This window comes from Phallusia mammillata, chromosome 2 (genome assembly GCF_965637545.1).
Source record: "Phallusia mammillata chromosome 2, kaPhaMamm4.hap1.1, whole genome shotgun sequence".
Taxonomy (NCBI): domain Eukaryota; kingdom Metazoa; phylum Chordata; class Ascidiacea; order Phlebobranchia; family Ascidiidae; genus Phallusia; species Phallusia mammillata.
Genome location: NC_137253.1, coordinates 19,661,643 through 19,688,182, shown reverse-complemented (window position 1 = coordinate 19,688,182; position 26,540 = coordinate 19,661,643). Strand labels below are relative to the sequence as shown.

The window sequence follows — 26,540 nt, the reverse complement described above, 5'->3', positions numbered from 1 at the left end:
TTCAAAACTGACTCACACAAAACGTCAAACAGCGTAAAAAACAGGTTCGGAAGATTATGTCGTGTAATCTATATGTCGAGACAACGTCATGTATCGCACAATCATCAAGATCAACAGAGAAACGATGATGATTTAAGGCCCTCCAGAACCTCTCGGTCGTTTAATTTGCATGTTTTGCAAATCGATGATGCTTCGGGCACCGACAATATCCAAATTAGGACCGTTTCAGTGACATTTATAGTTTATGTTGTCAACAGCTATTTACATTTGAAATTTCGTTTCTTCTTACGGTGTGTTGTTTAATTGACTAAATGGTAAAACTCGATGTCGAGTTTTGTCGGTTATCTATAGTCCGTTTGTGAAACTTTATAAATAACACAAGATCGAATTGTTCCGTTCGACGTACCGAAATCACAAAGATTACGCTGTGTGTGGCCAAGTTCCTTACGACAGCCAGTTTGTGACGGGGTATCTACACGTTCCAAGTAACATGGATGTAAAACGCAACTATACTTCCTCCTATTTTTGTTTTTCCGTGTTAGCGACATATATGACGTACGGTTACAGAATAGAATTGTTTTGAGAAAACCGCAACATAAAGTCTGTGTACAGCCGTGGTACTTTCCGTTCAAAAGTTGAGTCGAAAACTTCTGTTTGTGAAAACCTTTATAAACTCTTTGTTTTCCCAGGACACCTCGATGGGCTAATAATGCCAACAAATGTCTTACTTAGTCTTTGATTGATAGACAGTTTGGATAGCACGTACTTTATTACGAGAAACATTCGGTTATTCACCGACAGTGCTAGAAAACGCAATTAAACAATATAACACACATATTCTAATAATAAATTTTTTCAACTCATATCCTTTTGTCGCTCAACACATAAAATGGGCAAATTTTCAGGAGGGTGAATTTGGACGGATTGTCGAATTCTGGTTTCATTTACAAATTGGCAACTGTACATTTTTGTTCTACACTAGTCCTATACACGAGCCCTCAAAACAGTGAGTTGATACAATAGAAATACATTTATATATTTTTTATGCATGTACATACATCGACACTTTGCTATATAAGCAATGCAATGTAAATAACCGAAAAACTACGTCTGACACAAATACAAAAATAGCATTATCTATATTTTCACAATACTGAACATTTGGTCAAAAAGCACCACTAAACAAGCGATCAAACAGCCTATAAAAATATTTATTGGAGAGGAATCGAATATTAATAACCGGACAGTGATTAGAATTAAAGCATTTAATTACAAACATAGAGACGTTGTAGCGGTGCATGAATCGTACAGTGGTTGTTTTATATACAGTGAACACACGTAAACCATAATATGCTTAATAACACAAACCCTATACACTTTTGTAATACGCCACCGTTGCAGAAAGCTTAGAAGTCCACAAAGGATTCTGGGAAAAATGGTATATCGATCAAATACATAGTGCATGTGTACCGAGCAAAAACAAAGTAGGAACAACAAAGTGTAAAATTTGTGCACAGTACAGAAAAAGATCCGTGTGGTAGAAAACAAGCGTTTTATAAAAGAGGCCACGTATGTAATACAAGAAGCTTGTGAATTAGTTGAAGTTTAATGCTGCAAATTATGGTTTCGATCGGTGGGATGAGTAAGGCTGGCGACGGCGAATCTCTTGACTCAGTTGGTCTTTAAGGGTTGAAACCTACAAGATTAAATCGTATAAATCGGTAAGAGGTCACCACAGCAAACAAAAAAGTTCTCTCAACCATATATGTACCTGTTCCTCGAGGCCCTTTACTCTCTGGCGATGCGCCCTCTCGCGCGCCTCAAGTGTACGTTCTGTTTGTATTTGGGCAGTTCTTAATCTCTCCATTTCCATCTCAGATTCCTGCCTGTGTCTAGTTGTTACCTCGATCAGTCGCTGGGCATTGCCCTGCTCAGAGTCGGAGAGTTGAGCTTGCAATGCCTAAACAATAAACACCAGTTGGTTGATTTACAATGTACGAACAGACCACAAATGGCTTTCGGAAACGCAAACAAACAGTTTAATTGAAAATTTCCATGTTTGTTATGCATCACACCTGGATTCTCTTTCCTGCGTCATCAAGCTCACTTTCCATGTCTCGCAAGGACCTGTCCATGTGGCCCTTGTTCTCAGCAAGGCGTATCGTCTCTTCCTCAGTCTTTAGGCGCTCACGTTCAACCTGTGTGGCATTTTAATGATTACACGACACCGGGCGTTTAAACAACAGACATGGCGCGAAGCACTTTTGCACATGGGCCATTGTAACAGGTACCTTGTCGAGAGTTTTCTGCAAAGCAGATTTGTCTTTCTCCAGACGAACTGCACCGCGCTGTGTTTCACGCTTTTCAGAGTCCAACTGAGCGATAGCTCTTTGCAGTCCTGTGATGCGTTCTTGCAGAATTCGCTTCTCCTCTTGCAACTTCTGGTTGCGTTCAAGACCCACAGTTTCGTTTTCTTGATGTTGACCAAGCATCTGAATAATCGGTCTTGTTGTTCACCGGTAACTCAAAGTTACCCACGCTTTTATTTTATTTACCTGCTGCAGGCTCTTCAGCTGATTATCAAGTTCCGATTTGCGGACCTCACAATCCTCCAAATCATGCGTAAGATTGTGAACTCGCTCTTGAAGTGCCCCGTTTTGTTTTTTCAGATCCGCAACAGCTTGACGTGCTGCTTGCAGGCGCTCCTGTGACAGTGATGGATGAGTTACATTCACCACAAACTCAAAACCGGGGCGCTGTTGTTTATTTAGATATGTACCTGTAACACACGGCGGTCGTGCTCCGAGGCGGTTAGCATTTTCTGCAGCTGGCTGATCTTCTCATTGAGAGAATTAGTCGTCGCATCTTTCTCCGACATGGAAAGTGACAGTGACTGAACCTATTTGGGAATTAAGGTTAATTGGTCATCGGACTAGGCAATAACAAACCCATATTCCGAAATATCACCTTATCTTTCAAGTGACTCTCACCCTCTTCGGTTTTGGCAAGTGCGGTGCTTAGTCTGTCAATAGTTAGTTGGAGTGATGTACATTTGCCTTCCAAGTCTTGAATTTGATTCGTCAAGTTGTTAATGCGTTCTTGTTGAACCTAAGCAAGCAAAACATTTTATGCGTTTCCATCATGCAGTTATAAGCTGGGCCTTAAAACGACGCATGACACCTGATTAGCGGTTTCTTTGTCGTTGAGAGACAGCTTGTTGCGTTGTAAGTCTCCTTCAAACGCGCGACGGGCAAGTTCGAGTTTTGTGGCGCGTTGTTCTGACATGTCAAATGCCTCCTTGAGTTTGCGTTTGTCAGCCTCCAGTTTAGCTTGTTGCGCCTTCATCTTGTTGATCTTATCCTACAGTAATCCGGATATTATGACACATTTGCTTACAATAAACATGTTTAAAGTTTACGTAATCAACGACTGCATACCTGAAGCGCTCGACGTTCACTTTCAGCATTCTGCTGTGCGCGTTCAAGTTGAGCCAACTTTTCTGTCATACTCTTCTGCTCCCGTTCGTTTCTTCTGATTGTTTCTTCCTGTAACATAAGAGCAGTCTGTGCGGAGGCCAAGCGTCCATGAGCTCCTCTCTTGCCTTCCTCTGCCTCGCCCAGCGATTTCTGAAGTTGCTGCAAACGCTGATTTACACGATCGCGATCCGCTTCCATTTCCATCAACTGTAGTAATGTCATGTTAAGTATCGTTGCATCAAATGTACTGTTAGTTCTCACAATAGTATACCTGACGCGTGAGGTTAGAACATTCAATCTTGGAGTCATCCTTCTCACGTTGAGTGTCCTTCAGTTCCTGTACGAAGTCGCGTAGCGCGGCACGAACCACTTCTGGATCTATATCCTGGACCAGTTGCTCGGTTCGGCTACAAAATAGAATTCGCACAGTTGGTCAAGTTTTACGAACTTTTTAAAAAACATATTAGTTCAGAATCGTACGTTGGAGATCCTGATCTTCTGTAGCTCGGAGAAAGGCTTCTAGTTCTGTCTGGAGATCCAGTAGTCGGGATTGGAGTACCTTTGCCTCCAGTTGTTGTGGTAAATGTGTTGTCGTATCCCTTGCCAGGTGAGGGAGAGCGCCTGAACATTGACACATTAATCACCTTTCCCATAATGTGACAAATGTGATGAGAATTAAACTGCGTACCTGCTTGGTGATGGTGTAGAAGATCGGTAACCTCTCATTGGACTCATTGTTCTTCCAAGTCTTGAGATTCCTAGTGTTCGACGGAGTGCACTGTGCAAACTTCCCAATTTGAACTCAACATCACGCTTGTTGCCTGATTTTGACCATGAAATTTAGTTTCAAACATTACGATCAAACTTGAACAGTTGGTATACACACCTTCTACTTTGACAATCTCGTTCTCAAGGCCTGTTATTCTGCCTTCAGCTGCGGAAAGTTTCAATTTGTTTTCAGCTAGATCCTCCTCTGCTGCCTCGAGTTTTAAAGCAGTTGTCCTGAGGTCGTCTTTGTTTTTCTTTGAGGTTGCCGTAGCTTCAGCAAGTTGCTCGAGGAAATCTCTCTCCCTGACCCGACTGTCATCCTCTAACTCCGCAAGTTTTCGTTGCAACATAGAATTCTGTAAAAATTAAGCTTAAATGTACCAATCCTAGTGTAATAGAGATCACAATAAATTCAGTTTAAGGACTGACCTCTTTCAAAGCTTGCTCTTTACTTGCTTCAGTTGCTACAATCTTCTGTTTCAATCCGAATGATTCGCGTCTCGCTTCTTCTTCACGCTCTTCATCAGATGCAACACGAGACTGGAGATCTTCAACCTCCTTGGATTTTTTGGTGTTTTCGCCATCCAGCATTTTTACCTGTTTTTCAAAGTATCAATTGACTTGTTGTGTTAGGTACACTTATTTTTTTAGCTTGATCTTTACCTGGCGCCTTAGTTCCTGGAGCTCCCGCCTGGCTTCCAGACGACTTCTTTCCACTTCACGAAGACTTGCCCTGAGGTCTCCATTCTCTTTTTGTACATTTCCACGACTTTCATCAAGGACGGCAATCTTTTGTTCCTTCTCTTCATTTGCTCTCTGTGATTTAAGGGTAAACAATGTTTTACCAAGTTCAATACATAATTTTCTATTGTGGCATACAAACCTTAAGTGCAATTCTTTCTTGTTCCGCCTTTTTAACTTGTGTTCGCAATTGGTCATTGGCCTTGTTTAGGGTGTGTTTTTCATGAATTTCGTCGTTTACCCCACGTTTCAGCTCAAGATTTTCTTTGCGCTGTCGATCGCGTTGTTCCTCGGTTTCACGAACCTAAGAAAACGTTTTGCATTTAAGCCCTGTGGCCAAACACCATGATTGAAAGAAGCAAAGTCGTTATCTGACCTTTCGTTGTGCTTCAATAAGGTCGCGTCTGACACCGTCGCGGGCATCTTCAACCATTCGTAGCTGCAACTTCAGTTCCTCAACCTATTTCGATCCATCGCAATGGGTAAGAGTTAGAACGCGTCATTTTATGGTTTGTAAGCTGCAATTACTCTCACCTCTTTAAGTGCTGCATCTCGCATTGCGTGAACTTGCTTGCAGGCATCATTAAGGCCCTTGACTTCGCGCTCGTGCGCTTCAGTTGCAAGTTCAAATTGAGTGCGGAAGTCCTTCAACTCCTGGGTGATTTGATTTACTGTCGTCTAAAATAAAACTCAATGTTGTACTTAAAGTTGATCTTAGCCGGCAACTTAATGATCGTTGTGGTTACCCGGTCCTTTTCATGTTTGGAGTTGGCTTGTCGTTTCAACTTTTCATATTCATTTTCCAACTCTTGGAGATTTTGTGATGCGTTGTTGAGCTTTTCCTGCAGCGCATTCTTCTCAGTTTCTTTCATCGATAGAGCTTGCTGCTTTTCTGCTTCAGCCATAATCAATTCTTCATTGTGTTCCTAAAATAATAATGATAATCATAGTTTAAATAACACTTCAAAGTCACCTCTTCGATGTGAAAGCCCTTTTAACTATTAGTGATGCACCGAAGTTTCGGCCGGCCGAAACATTTCGGCCGAATACGCCGTTTTCCAATGTTTCGGTTTCGGTCCGAACTTTTTTGAAAATTCGGCCAAAACCGAACTTTTTTTGCATGAAATTAATGCTCAAACTTTTATTTCCGCCCATACGAAACATCATAAACTAACTATTTGCAGTATTTCTAAAGGCCTTATGGCCGAATATTCGGTTTCGGCCCGAACCTTTTTAGGCGGGTTCGGTGCATCACCACTTTTAACTAAATCAAAGCATTGTCACCTATACACAGGACTCATTTCGTTTTTTTGCATCTTTACCTCACAAATCTAAGGTATTTACTTACTCGCAAAATGCGACCAAGAGTAAAATTTGGTTTTGCCATATGGTTCCAGCGATCAAGACGAAAGTTAATATTGCTGTCTGTGTCCCCCATCTTGCACAACCTTACACTCACTACTTTACTGCTTTATTCGGCTCAGTTACATTAGCCAAAACCAGAGAGACATAACCAGTTGTTTCTAAAAGCTGAAACCAACTAAGTGTAGCTAATCAGAATATTACAGACTCTGCGCAAGAAACGTAAGTACTACTCATTGCCAGTTCAAGCTCTTTCGACTGGCGACGAAAATACACTGGCGATATGAAATATGGATGCGTGTGGTCTACCCTTGTTTCTGTTTTGTCCAAGGACAAACATGAAAAGAAATGTGAAACCTGATATCACCTGTGCTTTCTTTGTCACATCATGCTGCAAGACCGGACATCAAACAAAAACAACATACTTTACTTTCGTAATTGCGTAATTGGGTGCAATAAAATATTTTTTGCACGGAGCTGTTTAGTGACTGATAACAAACTAAAGTAGAAAGTTCACATGAACAATTTTTAATTGATAAAAAACTATATTCACTTTCAAATGGAAGGTATTCAAACTTACCTGGTTTATTGCCTCAATTTCCTCTTGCAGTTCTTGTTTTTCGGCTTCGTATTTTGCAACGGTTTCCTCCTTGTCGAGGTTACATGCATGAATAAGTTCTTCTTTTTCGGACTGCATGTCCAGCCGTAGGGTTTCCTGAAAAACGAGAAATTATGTTTGAATAAATGGTCGCTTATGAGGTATCTTTGTTCAACAAACCTTTTCGCGACACAACTTTTCGATGTCTTCTTCGCGGGACTGCTGTTCGGTCTTCAAACTGACCTGTGCCTCCCTTTCCTGCTGATTCATTGACTGGTTCAGAAGCTGAATGTCTCTCTGTAGTTTTGCATTCTCGACTTCCATCTCCTTGCGTACTCGACCGACCTCAACTAATCAAATAAATAAAATTGTTTACTCCAAGATTTCATTTGGACACATTTTGTTTTAATTACCTTGTAATGCCTCATTCTTCATCAATGCATTCTGGTTAATCTCCTCAAGTTGTTCCTTCTTTGCTTCCAATGTCGCAGCAAGATTTTGGACATCAAACAGATTATTTTCGAGGGCTTCTTTGTCAGCTCTGTAATTATAAAACAGCGTGTTAAAAATTAAACTATCCTTTGGTCCAAGCCGTTTACAATACGCACCTTAGTCCTGCCATTTCCTCGGAGAGAGTTCTGTTCTCGCGTTCGGTAGCAGTGAGTTGAACAATGAGGTTGGCCTTCTCCTTGGTAAGCTCTTCTTTTTCTTTCGTGAGTTTGCTGTTCATGTCATTCAACCGCGCTACTTCATCTGCGGTTCTGGCAAGATCTTCCTCAACATTCGTTTTGTGCCTTGTACACTGAAATAAATACGGTCAGTAACGAAAATAAAATTGAATCTATTCTTTTTCAGGCTATAATACCTGGCTCAAAGAGTCGTACAACTCTGCCTTTTCTCGGTGTAACAACATCAGATCTTGTTCCAGTTTCTCTCGACTCTGTTCTGTTAGTATCAGACTATGATCTAATCCGGCCTTTTCGTTGTGAAGATCCATCTTCTCTTGTTCAGTTTTGATGAGCTCTGCCCTAATGGAATCCTTCTCCAATGCCAGATCGTATTTTGCAGCTCCCAAAGCGGCGAACTTTTCTTCCAACTGTTTGAAACAACAATATTTTAGTCGTTTGACCTTAACATCGCTACCTAGCGGCAGTGTTTAGGAAATTTACCTCAGCAATCACTTTGTGCAGATCAACCTTATCTTGGGCAAGACCTTCATTCAAGGCTTGCATTTTTGCAAGTTGGTCCCTCAGGGTAGCTTCTTCTGTCTTTAGCTTATTTAATGCCAGTTCAATTTCGCCATTTTTCCTTTCAACCTTGAAAAGTTGACTTTGTCATTCGAGTTAACAATTTTGCTTGAAGCTATTTACCTTTGCCAATGCTTCGACGACTTCAGCCTTTTCAGCTTCCATAATCTCTTTGTCCAAGACGGCTCTATTCAGAGCTTCCTTGGTGGTGACAAGTTGCTCTCGCAGGGACGACTGCTTATCATCCATGTTGTCCACAGCCGAAATACTGCGCATCAACACAAAAATTCAATTAAAACACATTGAAACCTCGGTGAAACATTTCGTTGCAACATACCCTCTCTGTAGTTCCTTCTCTTTCCGAGCAAGATCTTTTAGCAGATCCTCCTTTTCATCTTCAACATTGTCTCTCTGTCTTTGTAGTTCTGCATTGGCGGCCTGCAGTCTATCCTTTTCGGCAACAAGAGCATCAATACGACCTTGAAGGCTTTGACGCTCCTTACCCATCTCGTTCTTCTCACTGAAGAATGCACATTAATTATATATGTGCATAAAATTACAACATTTTATGTATATATATCTATAGCTTACCTTCCAACCACGTCAGCACTTGATTTATAACGGTAGGCATCGCGTTTAGCTTCATCTTTAGCTCGAGTTGCGTTATCTAGTTCTTCCTTAAGAGCCAAAACTTCTCCTTCCAAAGTCTTTCTATCTGCGTCGTTGTTCGCAGCTTGTTTCTTCAGCGACGAAGCTGCGTCGCGAGCCGCTTCCAACTTGGCACGTAGTTCCTTTAAAACAAAGATTGTTATGGCATGGTACGTGGCTCAAACAACCGTGCGCTTATACCTGTACTTGGAGTTGCCTCTTTTGCAAGGCTGCCTGAACCGCGTTGTATGTTGAATCAGCAAAGGACGGAGAGACTCCTCTAATACCTGGAGATCTTCCGCGGCGGGGTGATCTACGTCCAGGGGATGGAGATCTGAGTGGAGAATAACTTCTCCTGCAAAAACATAAAAACCAAGAGTTTAATACTGCTAATACAACATGCAAAAATAATGGAGCTGTTTAGTTTTATCACCTTGCCTCCTTCGGCCAAACGCGCACAAAAGTGGTTTGATAAGTGGCAGGAGAGACTGAACATGTGCATTTACTGTGGTCGTATGTCTTCTTGCTTATGTTTGTTTTACAGTAATCGCATTTCACTTTCTTTCCCACGCATATTTTGTACCGCACATGCTTGTGACTATCGGGGCTAGTTCTTCTCGACCGCGCAGATGTGTATGAGCGCAAAGGCGACACAACATCGTCAGTTTCTGCCAACTCTTCGTTCAAATGAGCTCCATGCAAAAACACTGAACTGTCCTCGACAAATGAACCTTGCAGACCAGGCGACAAAAACCCGCTGTCATCAGAACTGATTGCAGAAAAATTTGGACTTGCACGCGAAACCAACGAAATCTTTTTTCCAGTTCTTTCGGCAGATGCTGCTTGATACTGCCTTATCAAATCTCTTACTTTTCCAACTTTTGGTGTTGAGTGCATTACGCGCTAAAGCTGTTACTATTTTTATATTGCTGAAGACAAACCCGAACTTTACTAAAGTCACCGTGCTTAACTAAGAAACAATATAACTTTAGCAAAAACCTCTTAGAATCTTCACTCTGCGCCGAACTGCGATATACAACGCTTGCTGCAAAAAGTCACTATCAAGCTTGGTTAACTGAAGGACAAGCGTCCTGGCAAAAAGAGGGACTCTCTAACGAACCAAACAATAAAACCACCGAGTGAAGAGGCATAAGTGCCTTTGGACATACTTCGCGTAGATTTGGGCCAGTTTAGAGTTTAGCAAATATGCCATAAGAGCCGCTGCGGCGAGGAGGCTTAACGACCTTAACTATGGAATGCACAGGTCTGGCAAAAAACGTGTGAAGTTATCAATATTTGTTTCTGGTAACTGTGATGAAAACAAGTAAACTTAACTCTCAATGACTTTCTTACACAACAATTGTTCCTAAATTCATAACCACCTCCTCCAGGACTAAACACCTGGTTGGCTAATCCGAGAAAAATACACGCATGATAAATATTTCAAACGGCTTTTCCACTCCATTAAACCAACGTAACTGGCCCGATTTACCACCTACGTTTGGAATTATGAATATGCACACACACGTTCCTTGGGCGTTACGTGCTTATTACCTTGGCGAGGAACCGATGCCGAGATCAGCCATGGATTCGGTTAGCTCTTGTACGGCTGATGCTCTTGGACTATCAGATAATGCCATCGCAAGGTCAGCGTCGGCAATTACTGACTGGGCAATATCACGCAGAGCTTGCTCCAATGCCCGTTTCTCTTCAGCCACGGTTGCAGCAGCCTCCTCATCTTCCACGCCGCCATCAACACGTGTACTTTCCTGTACAACAAAAAACGGAATTAAAGCAGGGCATCAAGGACATTTTCTTGCAATGTCAGTACAAATATGTCAAGCTGTTAGAAGTTAGGCACAATAACTTACCAGAGGTCTTGCCGAAGAGCTTAAATCGTTGATGGTTCGGTCCTTGTCGCTGAGCTGAGACTTGGCTCGATCATAAGCCACCGTGAGTTCGTTGATGCGAGCATTCAACCGCGCTTTTTCGGAGTCGAAGTCAGACTGCATCTGAAGCATTTCCTTAACCTGCAAAACATTCTATTCTCAGATACACGCTTTTTTTCGGGTCAACACGAAAGCAACATCAACGATGCGGGCAAACTACAACTTTTTTTGTGTTTTTTAATCTGCACCATCATTGAGCCAGGCACAACTTTTTACGTATCGGACATACTTTCCCATGAATTACAAAACGCACCTTGTTGCGCAATTGTCCTTCGATGTCGCCGCGTTCGGTCTTCTCGCGCTCTAGCGACACCTTTGCGGATGTGTCCTGCACACTTTGGTTGGAGTTCAAGTTGAGACACGCCGCATGCAGCTCCCTAGCACCACGCTGGAATAATAAAAAACAATAAGCACACTTGAAAAATCCCACTTTGTCTACAGCGTGATATATCTTAGGCAAACAACATACCGATTGTGCGACAAACAAGACTTGAGGCGACTAACAAAAACCCGCAACATTTCGCATTGTGAAAACAAAAGATATTAAACAAGAAACTTATTATACCTGGACATTATTGGCCGCCTGCTCGAGATCACGCTGTGTGTTCGATTTGAGATCGTTGAAACCACGGCGAATTTGAACAACGGCACGCCACAGAGCCAACAATCGACTGTGCTCGTCACCGAAATAGGAGCTGAAATTCTGGAAGGAAAAGCAGCACAAAAATCAATAAATGACAATACATTCATTGTTCAAAATCAAATGTTAGGAACGCATTGTAGAAAAACGATCAAAGATTTTTGTCCCATTATTGCGTATGCCCGAGACTACAATCAGTTCCTTAGTAAACTAATTTATTCGTGTACGTAAGACCGTGGAATTGCGATAAAACATGATTAATTATAAGTAAGTTTGTTTTTGTTGGTTGATTGACGCGTGTTTGTTGTCACTGATGGCGGATACGTGAAAGAGCGTCACCCTAAGGGTCTGGTAATATTACGAAGTGATTGACATTATACCTCTTGCTCTTCCTTCCACTCGGTTTCCTTACGTCGCAGCTCTTCCTTGACGTCGTTCCAGTCTTCAGTGACAGCACGAAGGTCGTCAGTAAGTTCACCATTGGATTGGTTGGCTTGTGCAAGTTGATCCCGGAGCATAGAGTTGATTTCGGTCAAACTTTCGCATCTTTAAATTAATTGGTATTAAATTGGTGCAATTAATTAAAACACTTCAGATACACCTTCAGTTGTTTTATATTTTGTCAGGGCGTATGTGGTTAAAATAGTGCGAAAATACGCTCTGGGTTATTTGTCCACGCGTACGGTTGAAATGCAAACATCGGAAATTCAAAAGTAGCGAGTTGTATGGACGCCGGTCAATGACGGCGTGACGTTTTACAATTCGCTAACCGGTTCAATGAAAGGCGGTTGAAAGCAAACATAAACGGCACAGACTAAAGCGTTTGCCAAAGACCAACATCGTGTCAAAGCGTGAATATAAAAAACTTTTGACTTTAAGTCAGTTCCTTTTAGCCAAATTCCAGGAGGTACGTTTTGTTATTCGAATTCAGCGAGAGAACGCCGGTGTAGTCAAAGGCACCACAAGACGCGCAGACTCGCGTTCTGATTGGCCAGGATCGTTCCGATACAATTGCTAAGAAAACATTGCGCTTGGTGGGTATGACGGGAGGCACGACGTCACAAGAATTTCGTTTTGTGCTTGAAATTTATCCGCAACAGACTAATAATCGACTACCTTTAAGAACTTTAGTAATTAACTTGATAGTATTTGTGCCATTATTTTGGCTTTGCAGAAGTGTTTGCACACTTATTTTAGAAGCATTTTGGCAGTTCAACTCGAATGTTTTTACTTTACAGATTATAACATAAGTTATATGGTTTGTTAAAAAAACGTACTTTTGTTTTTCCTCCTCTAACTTGATAAGCGCATCCTCAAGGTCAGTGGTGTGGGATTCCTCGGTGCGGCGAAGACGCGCTTCCGTTGAATCCAAACGGTTCTTTAGAGTGTCAGTCGTTTCCGAAAGCTAGAACAAATGAGGCAAACTAGCAAATAGTAATTTGCAAAACCAAAATCCCTTATCTCTATATTCTAGCAACTTGAAATCGAGATTGAAAACACCAAAATACCATACACTCATGACTTGTTAAGAATTACCTCCATTCGTGATCTGTCGGACTCCGACCTGAGCAAAGCAACTTCCTCTTCGAGCTCGCCACATTTTTTCTTGTATTGGAGAACCTGCATATAAAGTCAATTAGGTTACAAAAAATAATGCTACACAATTAAATGTCCGCTACAACAAACTAGCATTTGTATACCTGCGCCTTCAGGCCTTCCAACTCTTTTTTATCACTCATTACAAAAACAATCAAATTTCACAATCTCTGAAAGGTTCTGCAATCACCAACGGAAGTGTTCATCTCAGATATTATTTAAAAACATGGCTTTAAACATTCTATATTGCAACACCGTGTCTTGTTACCCTCACCTATACATATACAAAACACACGCATACACGAGTAGATGTGTTTGCTCAACAAAACACAGAACTACCGGCTTTCAACTCTGACACTGATTCCATAACAACTCTACAAGTATCCGCTTCCATCACGCGCAGTGGGTAATATTTGTGGGCTCACAATTCTATGCCGGCGTCCTTCAGAATTGCTAGGGCACACTCCCGCGATAGTGTTATGAATCGCGCGAAAAAAACAACAAAGAATCGAGCTGGGCTACATTGAGGGAAAAGGGGATCACTATGTTACGTCGCTCGGTCCCTAGTGTTTGATTAGAAGGTGATTGCCAGACGGGCGGCGTTCAAGGGTGAGGCATTTAAACCGACCTCCAAACATACGTTGTTGATTACAAAAGGGCTTGACAAAGACGTGAAATTTAATAACCAATATGAGTTTCGTTTGGTCTATACCGGTTGAGTAAAATGCAACAAATACAGCGGCTAATCCATTAACCTGTTGTAGTACAAAAACGCAATCATGCAGTTTGAACTTAAATGCGCTCAGAGTGACTTGAAAATAATTGATTCATCAACACATAACCGTTTGTTCTAACTTAAAGGTTGCACAAAGGGAAAACCTTTAAATGAGGTGAACAAAAAGAAACTGACACACAACCCTAACCAACAAATTATTGTTTCCCTCACGCCAGAGCGGGTTTAGAATTCAAGTGAACAAAAGCGGACACACGCTGTTGTCGGTAGCAACCACATTTTCAAGCTGACAGAGCACAATGACTTACCGAAACAACGCTAAAGAAACGGAATCGCCACCGCCGTAACCGTAAGTGGAATACTTTGATAACTAAACAACCGTGAAGAATCCAAACGAATAAATATCTGAATGGCTGAATGCTTCAACCTTGCGTGGCATTTTGAAACTTCCCAGTGTTAAATATAACAAATATAACTCCAGTGTATAATTAAAGAGTTTTTGACCATACCTTGCTCTGGAGTTTCTGAACAAGTTGAGCTTGGCGCTGTTGTCCTTCTTGGTATGCTTGTAGTTTTCTTTTGTAAGAAGCTTGTTCTTCATCCAATTTCTGGCGAAGTCGAGCGTTCTACAAATATATACAACGTAAGCAAACTTTGGATATCTAGAATTATTGCAGTTTTTTTCAACAACTACCTCAGTTCGATCACGAAGCGCGTCGTATGCCATTTTCACGAAACAGAAAATAAAAACAAACTCTAAGGATATGTTGCTTGTCCAAAAGGCCAGTTTGGCTGATTTCTCGCTAGTCCACCACCCAAATTGTTCTTGGTAGGTATTGTGTTACGTGACAAAAATCGGATTTTCTGGGCCAGCCGTTTAAGCGGCACAAACCGATCGACCGCACCATATTGTCAATGTGTAAACATGCGTAATTTAAATGTTAGCTTTACACTGCAGGCAATATTCACCTCCATTTGCAGAGTCTTATTCTCCATTACTCCTTTGTCCCGTTCACCCTTTTCTAATTTCAAGGCTTGCTCCAGCTGGTAACAAATCAAAAAACGTTGTGGTTAGTTTAAGGCCATATGTTCCCAAATCACAGCAAATCAAGCGCATGTGGTTAAAATATGTGTATTAAATTTTGATTCATAGTGAAAAAGAAATGTGTCATTTGTCTCAATTAAAACTTACACGGTCGACCCTTGAGCGCACAGACTCAGGAGGACTTTCTTCTTCTTCGGTGCTAGTGTTTGACGACATTACGACACCACTAATATCCTTGCTAACCTACCGTTTATACCACAACCTTAAATCAGTAGATAAAACAAAACATTTCAGTATCTCAGATTTTTCTGGTTGCCATGTTTTGACCAAAATATAGAAAGGAAATTGACATAAAGTTTGCCACTAGAAAAAAGTGTGTTAAATATTTTTTTAGGTTACGTGCGTCAAATGCGGCTAAGAGAAAACGAATTCTCCTGTACTGTGGTTGCTATGGGCAATCGCCGCTCGTCTTAACTCTAAACACTGGATCTAATGTTCTGTACGAAGTAAAATTACTCACTACAACTGACTGACATCTATCAACCTCTAAAGTCTAAACTGTTCACCAAACTCGTGCACGCGATACTATGCAGTTGATTAATCGTTTGTGTATTATGTAATCAAGAGCAAATCGGCATAATGGTTGTGCCCTGTCAAACTGTCTAAACACACAGAGACCAACCGTGCTGACATTGATGAGCTTCCCACATGCCACTAACCGCAAGTGAGTGGCGTAACTGAAAGACAGTGAAATGCCTAATCAGTAAAGGCTTTGTTACTCAATATCCGAAGTATTTCACTTGACGCGTGTTCACCAATACCTTGTAATCGAATCAATCGAAGCAAACACGCGTGACGAAAAAGGGCAACCTTACTCCCTCTCTTATGCTATAAGCCACCGACTCGTAAATCCCAGTCCATTATCTTTCTTTTATATTTCCAATAAATTAGCAGGTACCCAGCTTCATGGCACCTGCACGTACTTTATCCACATGCTACAATTTGTCAAATACTGTATACCAGACCTATTAGTAGGGCTTGGACCGAGTCCTCGCCTCTACACTGTAGAAACCATAAAAATCTGTCAATGATTTATCAAAAGATTTCTAAAATTGTAAAGAACAATAGTACTGATATTTATAAAAAAAAACAAAAAAACTATTGAATCTCCAAATCAAATTTGTAACAAAGCTTTTTGGCTTGTTTGTGATTATGCCACACAAGTGCAACAGTGGGCAGGGTGAATGTGTAACTGGACACCGGCAGGGACGCTATCTCGCAGACCACGGCGTGTTCTGATTGGATGAAATCCCTTTACCTCTATAGAGCCTACTTGACACTAAAGGACGGCGCTAGTGGCGCAACAAGGACGTTTGAAGAGCAAAACGTTAGAACTATTTGAGTAACCAATACAATTTGCAAACCCGCCACGCACTCTACTATATCAATGTGATGTTTGTGGGGACGTTTGTAAGTGGAAACACCACCACATTAGACTAAGCAAGGAAATAAACAATACGATAAATATTACTATTTTGATACAAACAACTTTAGTATTGCATACAATGGAGTCTAAATTCTTAGCTGCAAATTATACACACGTTCTTGACCTGATCTATTAGCAGTAAATTGAAAATGAAATCTGACAAAACAAGACAATGAGACGACACTTTTTACCTAATGTTCGGAATGATACAAAATTGTCGCCGAATGGCTTAGCTAGAACACTCAAGCTTTCGAAAGGTTTCTATTAGAGCACACATAGCAAATTTAGGGTATGACTGGCACCTAGTGGATAATATTACATTGTTACACGAAACACAAGCTGTCTAGAAGAACAGTCAATTTCTCAGTTATGGAGAAAAACATCTGAATCAACAGCGTTGTTGATGCAAACCATTACACAATTTTGACTATGTGAGTACGACTGTGACAATAAAACATAAAAAATGAGACAATTTTAACAAATTCTTACTCTTTCACTGACGGCGTTATATTTGATCGCAATTTCATCTCTGTCCGCTCGGGATTGAGCCAACAGATCTTCTACTCTGCTTAACTCCGACTGCAACATCCGATTTTCTTCCTACAACAATCAATTATATGTAAGCCAACATATGAAAACGCATGTCAACAATTTAATTGGCATGATCAAATACAGACATTATGAACTCGAACATGGATTAGTTTACTTGTAGTGCTGGAGAGTGTTCCAGTATTACCTGCATTGATTTTGCCATTGTTTCTTCTTGGTCGCTGTGCCTACTTCTGTCTGGTTCTCGGAGATTTTCGGTTATGATCTCCCTCACTCTTGCTCCAATCGACCACGCCCCTGAACCTTCGCGTTCGTTGCGGAGCACAGTATCTTCCACGTTCTGCAAACATATAACAGCATGACAATATATGATGTTAGAAAAAAACTGATGGTCAAATTTTGCATCTCTCTACAAAAATCTGTAGTTCCGCCGATTGAAAAAAAAAAATTATTCGCCGAAATAAGAAACCTAAGTTTGCCCAGTGACGAGCAAAGTTATTTGTGTTGGTTGCGACGTTTTTTTAACAGAGTATTATCTAATTACGAAATATTGATCGTGTCAGCAAAAAAGCCATGATTTAATTAAGAAGAAAAACAAACTACACCACTAAATAGCAACAAAGAGCATCGACATTTAAATTGCTGTGTTGTAATGTCGTGTGTGGTTAAAAATATTTCGCCTCAGTCTGGTAAGTTAACAAATATTGTGTACGTTGCACCAAAACGATGTTCGTAATGAAACTTAGTGAATAGTACTTGTTACGTCGTTTTTACCAACCGGTGTGAATTTAAATTTGCCAAGTAAACGTAACAATTGTCCTGTGACGCAACAGCCGTTAGGACAATTAGTGTTCCATTGGATTACGTAAATTGCCTGCTTTCTGTGGATGTCGGTGTTGCATACATAGTTTATATCTTACCTCGTGATACGTGCGTGTTTGCTGTCGACAGGTGTGATATGTATCTACGCGCTCAGGCAAGGACTTTAATTTAAACAAGGTTGTTTTCATTAGCAGTTAGTAAGTAAGTTATAAATAGCTGGTTTGACTGACAATTGGAGCTGCCCATTTGCGTTGTGCTGGTAAGTTTGACTTCAAAATCTTGTGTTTTTATCTTTTGTTGTTTTGCAGAAAAACCAAGATTGACCGGAACATTAAAATGGCTAGTTTTTTAATTGGTGCCCGCGCTTTTTCTTCCTTGCCCTCCTTGTGTGACGCTTTGCGTAAACAAGGGCACGCAAAAGAACGCGTTACTGTACCGAAAGAGACGAATGCGTGAAATGGTTGAGATCAAAACACAAAGACTTTGTCCGGCAAGTGTGTGGTTTAAGGTTGTTTGTTTGTTCGTTTATCCCTTAAGCAGGATATAAGCCATTTACTATCACATACAACAAGGCTTAAACAGAATAAAGGCTGAGACCCAAATATTAGGGTTTTTCGGCCAGAAGAGAAGTTATCATGCAATCACTCGCGTTTTTTACGATCCCAACGCTAAACAGAAGTGTTCAAACAATGTCTCGACTGACTGCACGCAGCTGGTTCGAAAACCCGTTCAACGCCTGTCAGGATTGTTTTTTTTTTGTTCATTTCATGACTGGAAAATACTTAATATATCATTACATTTTATTATAATGTGGCCAAAGATCAAAAACTACATTTTTTATTGGTTTTTGAAAAGTTTGTTTAAAACTTCAACCTAAACCAACCACTTTAAATGTGCAGGTGGTAAAACCCTTGCCATCGTGACAGACATCAAGTACACACTTTTACACATGCAGTTTGTTGTTGGTAGGTAATAATTAACTTCCCGCCAAAACCTAACATTGAAGTCGGTTACCCACGTGACCAAATACAACATTCCGACTATAACGACTCGCTACACACTACGAGTCTTCTTGGGCGCCGGTGATTCCATGGGAATGGAGGTTTTAGGCGTCATCGTTTGCAGGTCAACAAGCTAAGTTTGCATTGCGGTCGTGTCTTTACACGCTGGGAGCTTCACAACGCGATGTCTGTTTTCGGCCGTTAGAGAACAAACAATCTCCAATAGTGACCAAATAGCCGGTCATATTTGATTTGTCACCGCGAAAACTCGGTTACACCAATGTACCGATATCAACTTGATTAAATATCTGTTCACATAAATCTACTGTTCAGTTACAAATACGTATGAGTATCACCCGGGAAACGATATTTTGCAACAAAACGGTTGTTGCCCAAAAACAATACCTAGTAGCAGTACTGCAAGACAAAAATGTTTGATGAAAATATCAGAGGGTTTGATTAGTGTCATGTGGCCATTTTTTTTAAACTTGCAAAGGTGGAAGTCGACTGCGCGTACTTTGTTAAAACATTTTTATACGCTACGAAACTGTATGGTGCAGCTTGAAGCAAAGGCGTCTTTAGCAACAGCGTAATTCGCAAATGTATTAAATCGCCGGCGAAAAAACGCTACACCATCTTCTACTGTGTACAGTAAAAGTTCGGGAGTAACGCGAGACGGGCAAGAACGTACTCGCTCGTTGTTTGCTCAGTCGGAGCAACGGGCGACGACCATCAACGGTTGTTCCGATTTGAAATTTTCAAACTAAAACAAACGCTGCGACCCGGAGAGAAAGAGAGGTCCTCGCGGCTAGCCACAGTAGCAGGCCGTTGTTACACAACTTTGAACCGATATCTACCATGTTCTTCCAAAACACTTTAAGCCAATTAGTTGTGGTTCGGTTTTGTTATGACATTTTGTTAATATTTCTGTCGATACACGTAGAAATTCTCACGCCAAGTTTCCAGACGGTAAAAGTACATTAGTGAAATTTAATCCCAGCCCCAAACTGTGTTCGTAAAAACAGTTACATTGTTCTGCGTGTTGCACAACAAAACCGAACATACATTGTTCACTGCTGGGGGCGGAACTAAGGGGATTTAGTTAACACGATGTAACGTCATAATTTTCTAACTAACCTATAGGATTTTGCTAATAACGAATATATGTTTCAAGGACATTTGTGATAAAATTGGTTCGTGGTTGCTAGACATGATGTTTTAAATCCGATCCAGAGGGGCGTCTACTTAGGAATATTTAAGTACCATCGAGTTTATTGTAATGCAGCATGGTTGTCTTTATTAGCGGTACCATGTTTGAACTACGTTATCAAAAGCAAATTTTGGTCAGGGCTTTATTGCCGTCCCATAAGTAACCAAATTTGGGCCGTGCGTTTAGCCACATTTGAAATTATGTGTAAACTTGGCCCATTTTGATTATGTAAGTTGTACTTTAACAATGTTAGCATACTTACTTGTATGACTTGCTCGAGAGGAACTTCGTTAGATCGATCAGTTGAACTTCTTCCGTTTCTTGAATATCTGCGACTCATGTAGATAAATATCCAACAGTTTACTCTGGTTGCTACTTACAAACACAACCTACAAGTGCCAAACATCGTACATGAATACATACGATTACATTGTGTAGGCTAATAAGTTCACTTTTTTACGCCTACGTCAAAATCTTGAAGACAAACGCTTTTTCTGTACCAAGCTACTTACAAACTAATTTTACCTATACGTTTCGCTTCTCACAACGGAATCTCGCTATGTTAATGTGAGACGGCAGCGAACCAGTCACCTACAGTTTTGTCTAACAAGCCGCATAGGAATCACAGCGTGAAAAAGGCCGGCTGGTTATTACAGATGTTCGTTCCACACATTGGAATACTCAAAACGCCGAATGAGAGCAGCGATGAATGGGTGAGTAAACGTCGAGTAGCGAGCGAGCGAGCACGCCGCAACCAAGAAACAAAGGCGAGCGGGGTAAGAGGAAGAAGTCACTTTTATTTACACGCCGCTATACAGAAACAGAAGTGACCCACGTTGCTCTGATGTTTACGGGGTCATGCGTGCTGGAACTCATTTGAAATTCCACAAGCGCCGCTCATTTTCATTTGTCCGCCACGTGAAAGTGTACTTATCCGTCCTACTTACAAGACTTCGGGATGTTTGCCACCAGACGCAATCGCTGACTCGAAAAGTGAAACATTGGAACTTAATGACCGAAATGAGGAACATGCCCGAACCAGCGCAGCTTTGATCAAACATGGTCGTTAACATCAGTTTGCAACTAGACTTATGCGATAACTCGGAAGTCGGAAGGCAACTGAAAAGGGCGGCAGGTTTAAACATAACCATATTTTGTGAAGTGAAACGAATCGTAACCACAGCCATTGTTGTCCAAGAAACAGCCACAATCGGTTATGGGGCCACCGATACAATAGAGGTCTCGATAACCATTCATAAAGGCATGCACTTTGTTTCCTAAACTATTGTTACCTTTTACACATCATTCACTTACGACGAGCGAAAGTCACACAATCTGTCCTAACTCAAACATAGCTCAACGAGTCAACAATTGCAAAAAACAGCAAAATTCTTAGGCAAGGAGGGCACTATCACCGCATCTTGTTGCTACTCGCCGACCAACCCCACGCCCAAGTTGGCAATGACAATCCCACTTACTGATCGTAAAGGTACAGTTAACTTGTCCGTTCTCAAATCCAAACTGATTGTGCATTTTAAATATCTCCATCTATATCTATTTGATTATCTATTTCAGAAAGCTTACAACTGACAACCGAGTTGTTTGTAAGGTGCATTTCTGAGGAACAACTAGGCACAGCCTGCGGTTCAACGAATATCTCGCTGACTCCTATTCCACGACACTCAAGTTCGCTTGTCGACTTGTGTATCCAGCATCAGTTAAATGTCTCGCAAGTGGAATAGTTTGGTCGTATACTGCTTTGGAATCCCAAACAATTATGACCTCTTTGTTGTTTAAATTGAACGTTGTCAAGGCGACATAAATGCGAAGCCGCGCGCGATGCGGGGAGCAATAAAAAGGAGCTTATAGTGAGATAACTGGGCTCATTAAACAAACATGGAGCGCGTTCGCAAGCGATCTCGGGCGATTCATACCGCGCGGTCAGGCGGTTTACGAGCGTCTGTTTTTCAAACTAGGACGATCGTCGATTCAACCCAATCATAAATTGAAAACACAAAGACTTCAAGCGCACACTCATTGAATTAGTGCTTTGTTAAAAGCCATGTTTTGTGTCAAATCCGCACAAATATGCGACGCCGATAAATGCCACAATGACTTTAAAAACATAGGAAAGCTTGCAACTCAATCTAGTTGATTGTATAATTAGGTGTTGGTACTAATATAGACGCACTGTGACCTTCAGACACAACCTAAACGAAAGTATGTTCATTGCCTTGAGATTTTTTTCAGTCTTTTTACTGTAACTAATGTCAATTTGTACATGAGTTAAATGAAAAAATATTCTTTTGGAAAAACGGTTTATGTACACGTGCGTTAAAACAAAAGCAAGTAAACAACATTGGGTCTGGTAGAATAAGTGATTTTGCTTCGTTGCTTGCCAAATCTACTTAACTACAAGCATAGTTCGTATTTGATTCTAGCCACATTTTGCCAGATCGCAGAAAACTAGCAACAGGCGCATTAATCAGCTCAAAAATATGTAATAATTGGACTCGTTTGCCAGTACTTTGAAATCCAAGCATCTCTGCGGGCCGCACAACCTTTACTGAAGGGCCACATGCGGGCCGCAGTTTGCCCACCCCTGATGTAGATGTTTCAAATACTTTTAATTTCACCTCTATTGATACAACAATGTTACAGGGAAATTGGCTGTCACAACAATGTAGAACAATCAGAAGTGAAGTAGCCTATATTATTTTGGACAATGCCTAATTTTGCCTTGCTAATTTTCTTGGGTTTCAGTTGCATACCGTTTCAGGCATGTTGGTTGTTGTGAAATACTTCAACGTCAATTTCCTAACAAACATTCAACTAACAAAACAAAAATCCAAGTAGCACGTTTATTAGTTTAAAAGTCGTATCGATACATATTAAACACAATCATCAGGGTTATTACAACACATGCTGTTCACTGGTCAAGCGGTAAATAAAGCACACTGCGTGGCATTAGAATAAAAAAGTACATTTTAAAGGGACATAGAAATATGCAACATACAATTTGACATACTTAGGCCTATACCATATTTTCATGACCAAAAAGGAGGACAGATTCCCCACAACGAATATTAACAGTTACTTTTGTGCCCAAAGAAAATAAAGGCACAAGATTTTTGACAAATTATTATAGTTCAATTTGGATGAATTTAACTTACTATAAATTGTGAATTTCAATTACCAATGACCACAACTCGCACTATTTTGGCCGGTTTTAAAGGCGCAATTGTTATTTAGCTTTAGTAAATACAGAAAATTCAAAAAGGAGGACATTTGAGTATTTTTTATTGTCCTTGGAGGACAACTTGCTTTTCGTTAAAAAGGAGGACATGTCCTCCAAAAAAAGACGTATGGTAGGCCTAGACATACTTAATCTTCCAACTTAAATTAATGACTTTTAATTGGGACCTTTTTAATTTTATTTGGTGGATAAGTAAAAAAAAAACAATGAAATTAAGTCAACTACGTAAAAAATTATGTTTGTAAAGTATTTTGAAAAAACACAATTTTGTGTCTTTTTCTTTTTGTTTAGTCGTGAACCGGGATCGTTACAAGCTTTCGCAAAATATACTGTTAGTACGAAAAATGGGGCATTTATTGGCAGCTTTGTGGATGGTTTTTGGTGACTTTTTTACTAGATGTTTAATTTCTTTTGTGTGTGGTAAATTTCCTTCTTGTCTTGTGAAATTAGAAATAGAACAGCAGCAGTTAAAATAAAACAGAAAGCAGCCCAGGCAATACCGTATCCCCAACCAAACCAGAAAAATGCGTAGAATGGAAGGATTTGAAGGAACATTATTGGAAACAGAATGACAGCGATCAACACTCCAATAGCTGCAAAACAAAAGTAAAAAAATGCGCTGATTATTATAATCGCATCTATCAGATATAACCTAAACGGCTTACTTAAGGATTTGTTCTTACTAAGCAAACGACTTTCACGGCCTGTTAGCGTAAAAGGCGGACACGCGATAACAGCTGCAGAAAACATATGTTACTACAGTTTGTCATTAATCTTTTCAAGCAGCATTGTCTACACTAATTTAGATTTATAAAACGATTTTACCTTAATTATTTATTTACGGCAATATAAACGAAATGAAAATACGATAGTTAACGAAATAAAAAATGCGGTACCTGCCACTATAAGGATGATGGCCGCTATTCTGTAAAGCAGTCTCCACTCGCGTTTGCAGTAAGCAACACATCCCAGGACAAAAGCAATTATGGTCAGAATAAAAGGAATAACAATCATAGCTTGAACCACGGAAACATACGCTGTAAAAACAGACAAATATTAAATTTATGCAACAATTAGATTGTAGTGGAATACAAACAAACCTCCTCTCAATCCGGCATCACTACACGTCCAGTCAACTTCCGTATCTGAATCAACGGCGTCATCGAGTGGAGGAAATTTTTCGCATTGAGTCCATAGGCTCATGTAAAACTGAAAGTCCTTGGATTCGTCGCTGATCACCCAATCTCTCAATGCCATGGATAGAATAAACGCAATTATGCCACAGAGCAAATTTGCCAATCCGATCAGTTTTAACGGACGAAGCCATGATATTTCAATCACCACCTCCCTGGACATTTTTAATAGTTTTGCAACCTGCTAACAACAGCATGTAAATTTTATACTTTTTTTCAAATTTAATGGCAAAATCAATAATAAAAGTTGGTTGACACAAATTTGTTACTAGTTTTCCAACACAGAACACACATGTTACAGTTTACAATTTTTAATTAGCGTTTAATTAGACTCAAATCAAAACTGATTTACCGCGTTTTTATCACTTTCGTAAAGTTGTTTATCACCAATAGCTCAGCTATACGCAACAAATAAGTCCAACAATAATAACGATAACAAGTTTACTGAAACTAAACGTTTTTAAGCCATATGTTTTTAAACGTTTTAAGCCATACATGTCAAACATAACAAAACCGTCGTATTACTGACAAAACTAACTGTTTTTATGAGATATTATCGCATCACGACACAAAATCAGCACAGAATGTATTAACAAAGAGGCCTTGCTTTCGAGTTAGTCACGATTGAGAACCGTACTGAACAGTGGACATCGATCAAATGACAGTTAGATACGTCTATCCTTCGCCACTAAATTACATTAGCACGTCATACTTATTTATAGGGCACAGTTGTTCTTTGCTGACGAAAGCAAATGTGTCGTTGGCTTTTAAAAGTTTCACCAGCTTTTCACCAGCTTAGTTTTTTTTTTCTTTTGCAACCTAATGTAAACTTTAGTTGGGTGTGCTCATCAGCAGGCCTTCTGCTTGTAGCCTTACTTTGTACCACTAGCTTATATTGTTACAAAAAAACAGACAAACAAAAATAACTTGGATTACTTTAATCATCACCTTGTTCACTGTAGTACATTCACAAGCGTTGTAATAATCCTAGCCTAACTAACTGTGAATGTGCTAAATAAAATAATAATACAACGGACTGGGCCCAGTTAAGCAGAGCCTAAAACACATTCAAACAAACGATACTAGCCTTGAAATAAGTATGATGTAAACTTATCCCTACAACACGAGTAGAAATCGTGTGCTTTGAATTAACTTGATTAAACACTTCAAGCACAAATATTGAGCAAGCTGTGTTGAACTTGATATAATAGCAGACAAACACCGAAAACGCACATCGCATCCAAACACCACACGACCTTTAACTGAAACATGTGAAGCGATAAGCTCAGCAATCGTTGCGGTTGAGTTGCGCAGCCGCTTAGAATCAGGAGACGCCTGAAGCATTGTGACATCACCAACACACATTCTGATCACGCAGTGAGGCGCAGCAATGAGTAATCGTAAGCCAAGAAATGCACGCATGTTTTAATATGGTATTTAATATGACCAAAAAATGCCCTGTAATTACGCCTAATAGCACTGTCTAAACTTTGATGAAGTGGTTCTAAGTAGTGATGTACCGAATCGGCTAAATTTCGATTCGGCCGAAACCGAATATTCGGCGGTTTTGCCGAATAAATTCGGCCGAATCAACCGAATCATTTATGACGTCACGCAAAGTCGTACGTTACGCGTTTGACATGAAAAAATGTTTATCTACCAGGCAATTAGTGCAGAATAGTTGTGTTTCGTCCTTATTTCAGCTCTATGGGGTTTAAAATTGCTTCAAGCATGATTGGCAACGTGCCAATGAATCACTGATTATTTTTTGTCTACAGTGGGAAAAATGATAATGTGTTAAAAATAATTACAATTGACGCGATTTTCCTTACGGTGAATTATGAAAGATTGTGTGGTACCTTAAGCAGAAAAGACACGTTTAACCCTCTAAATTTGTGCTCGTAAAAGATTCGGTTTCGGCCGAATCGCAACAAATTATTCGGCCGAAACCGAATCTTTGCAAAATATCCGATTCGGTCGAATAAATTCGGCAAACCGAATATTCGGTACATCTCTAGTTCTAAGTATTTTCCCTCGTGCTCTTTAAAACCCTTGGCTAAAATTAAAACAAAATCGCAGTACCTGCTTGGAAATTCTAAAGCAAATTGACATCATTTTTACTTGAAAATCTTGTTTAGAAATTAAAAGTGAACGACTTTTTACGAATGGGCCCAAACAGCTTATATTATAACAGGCATGTCTTTGGTCATTGTACCCCTA

General features: G+C 40.3%; 2 protein-coding genes across 3 annotated transcripts; both read right to left on the bottom strand.

The window, feature by feature from the left end:
* Positions 1 to 750: 750 nt before the first annotated feature.
* LOC145213831 (uncharacterized) lies at positions 751 to 20,283 on the bottom strand. 2 transcript variants are annotated; one of them, XM_080082237.1, is made up of 41 exons: positions 20,134 to 20,283; positions 17,026 to 17,178; positions 16,779 to 16,889; positions 14,728 to 14,802; positions 14,268 to 14,384; positions 12,966 to 13,049; positions 12,707 to 12,834; positions 11,810 to 11,975; positions 11,355 to 11,492; positions 11,043 to 11,177; positions 10,712 to 10,870; positions 10,395 to 10,609; positions 9,042 to 9,195; positions 8,784 to 8,983; positions 8,530 to 8,712; positions 8,316 to 8,460; positions 8,115 to 8,261; positions 7,811 to 8,041; positions 7,554 to 7,747; positions 7,359 to 7,486; positions 7,126 to 7,295; positions 6,928 to 7,062; positions 5,732 to 5,911; positions 5,520 to 5,663; positions 5,362 to 5,445; positions 5,128 to 5,289; positions 4,908 to 5,060; positions 4,674 to 4,841; positions 4,363 to 4,600; positions 4,165 to 4,297; positions 3,957 to 4,097; positions 3,748 to 3,883; positions 3,438 to 3,683; positions 3,181 to 3,360; positions 2,968 to 3,108; positions 2,780 to 2,899; positions 2,556 to 2,705; positions 2,292 to 2,492; positions 2,076 to 2,198; positions 1,772 to 1,960; positions 751 to 1,696 (listed from the first exon to the last, which is right to left on the bottom strand). In XM_080082237.1, the coding sequence occupies exons 1-41, from the start codon at positions 20,209 to 20,211 to the stop codon at positions 1,619 to 1,621; spliced, it is 6,213 nt and encodes a 2,070-aa protein (XP_079938363.1). In that variant the 5' UTR covers positions 20,212 to 20,283; the 3' UTR covers positions 751 to 1,618. The 2 variants fall into 2 exon arrangements, with proteins under 2 accessions (XP_079938363.1, XP_079938365.1); XM_080082239.1 differs by lacking the exons at positions 16,779 to 16,889; positions 17,026 to 17,178; positions 20,134 to 20,283 and adding an exon at positions 14,951 to 15,043.
* A 2,435-nt stretch (positions 20,284 to 22,718) lies between these two features.
* LOC145215178 (transmembrane protein 47-like) lies at positions 22,719 to 24,534 on the bottom strand. Its single transcript, XM_080083830.1, has 3 exons — positions 24,228 to 24,534; positions 24,024 to 24,164; positions 22,719 to 23,720 (listed from the first exon to the last, which is right to left on the bottom strand). Exons 1-3 carry the CDS (start codon positions 24,481 to 24,483, stop codon positions 23,521 to 23,523), a joined length of 597 nt encoding a protein of 198 aa, XP_079939956.1. The 5' UTR covers positions 24,484 to 24,534; the 3' UTR covers positions 22,719 to 23,520.
* Between the last annotated feature and the right edge of the window lie 2,006 nt (positions 24,535 to 26,540).

Bases quoted from the DNA above. Each gene is read 5' to 3' on its own strand.
- LOC145213831 (XM_080082237.1), bottom strand. From the start codon at position 20,211: ATGAGTCGCAGATATTCAAGAAACGGAAGAAGTTCAACTGATCGATCT. The intron at 8,042-8,114 runs GTAAATTTCCTA...TGTTTCAAACAG, and splicing joins TGCACAAAGTGATTGCTGAG to TTGGAAGAAAAGTTCGCCGC. The intron at 7,487-7,553 runs GTGCGTATTGTA...TTATAATTACAG, and splicing joins GAGGAAATGGCAGGACTAAG to AGCTGACAAAGAAGCCCTCG.
- LOC145215178 (XM_080083830.1), bottom strand. From the start codon at position 24,483: ATGTCCAGGGAGGTGGTGATTGAAATATCATGGCTTCGTCCGTTAAAA. The intron at 24,165-24,227 runs GTTTGTTTGTAT...CTGTTTTTACAG, and splicing joins TGATGCCGGATTGAGAGGAG to CGTATGTTTCCGTGGTTCAA. The intron at 23,721-24,023 runs GTACCGCATTTT...TTTGTTTTGCAG, and splicing joins CATCATCCTTATAGTGGCAG to CTATTGGAGTGTTGATCGCT.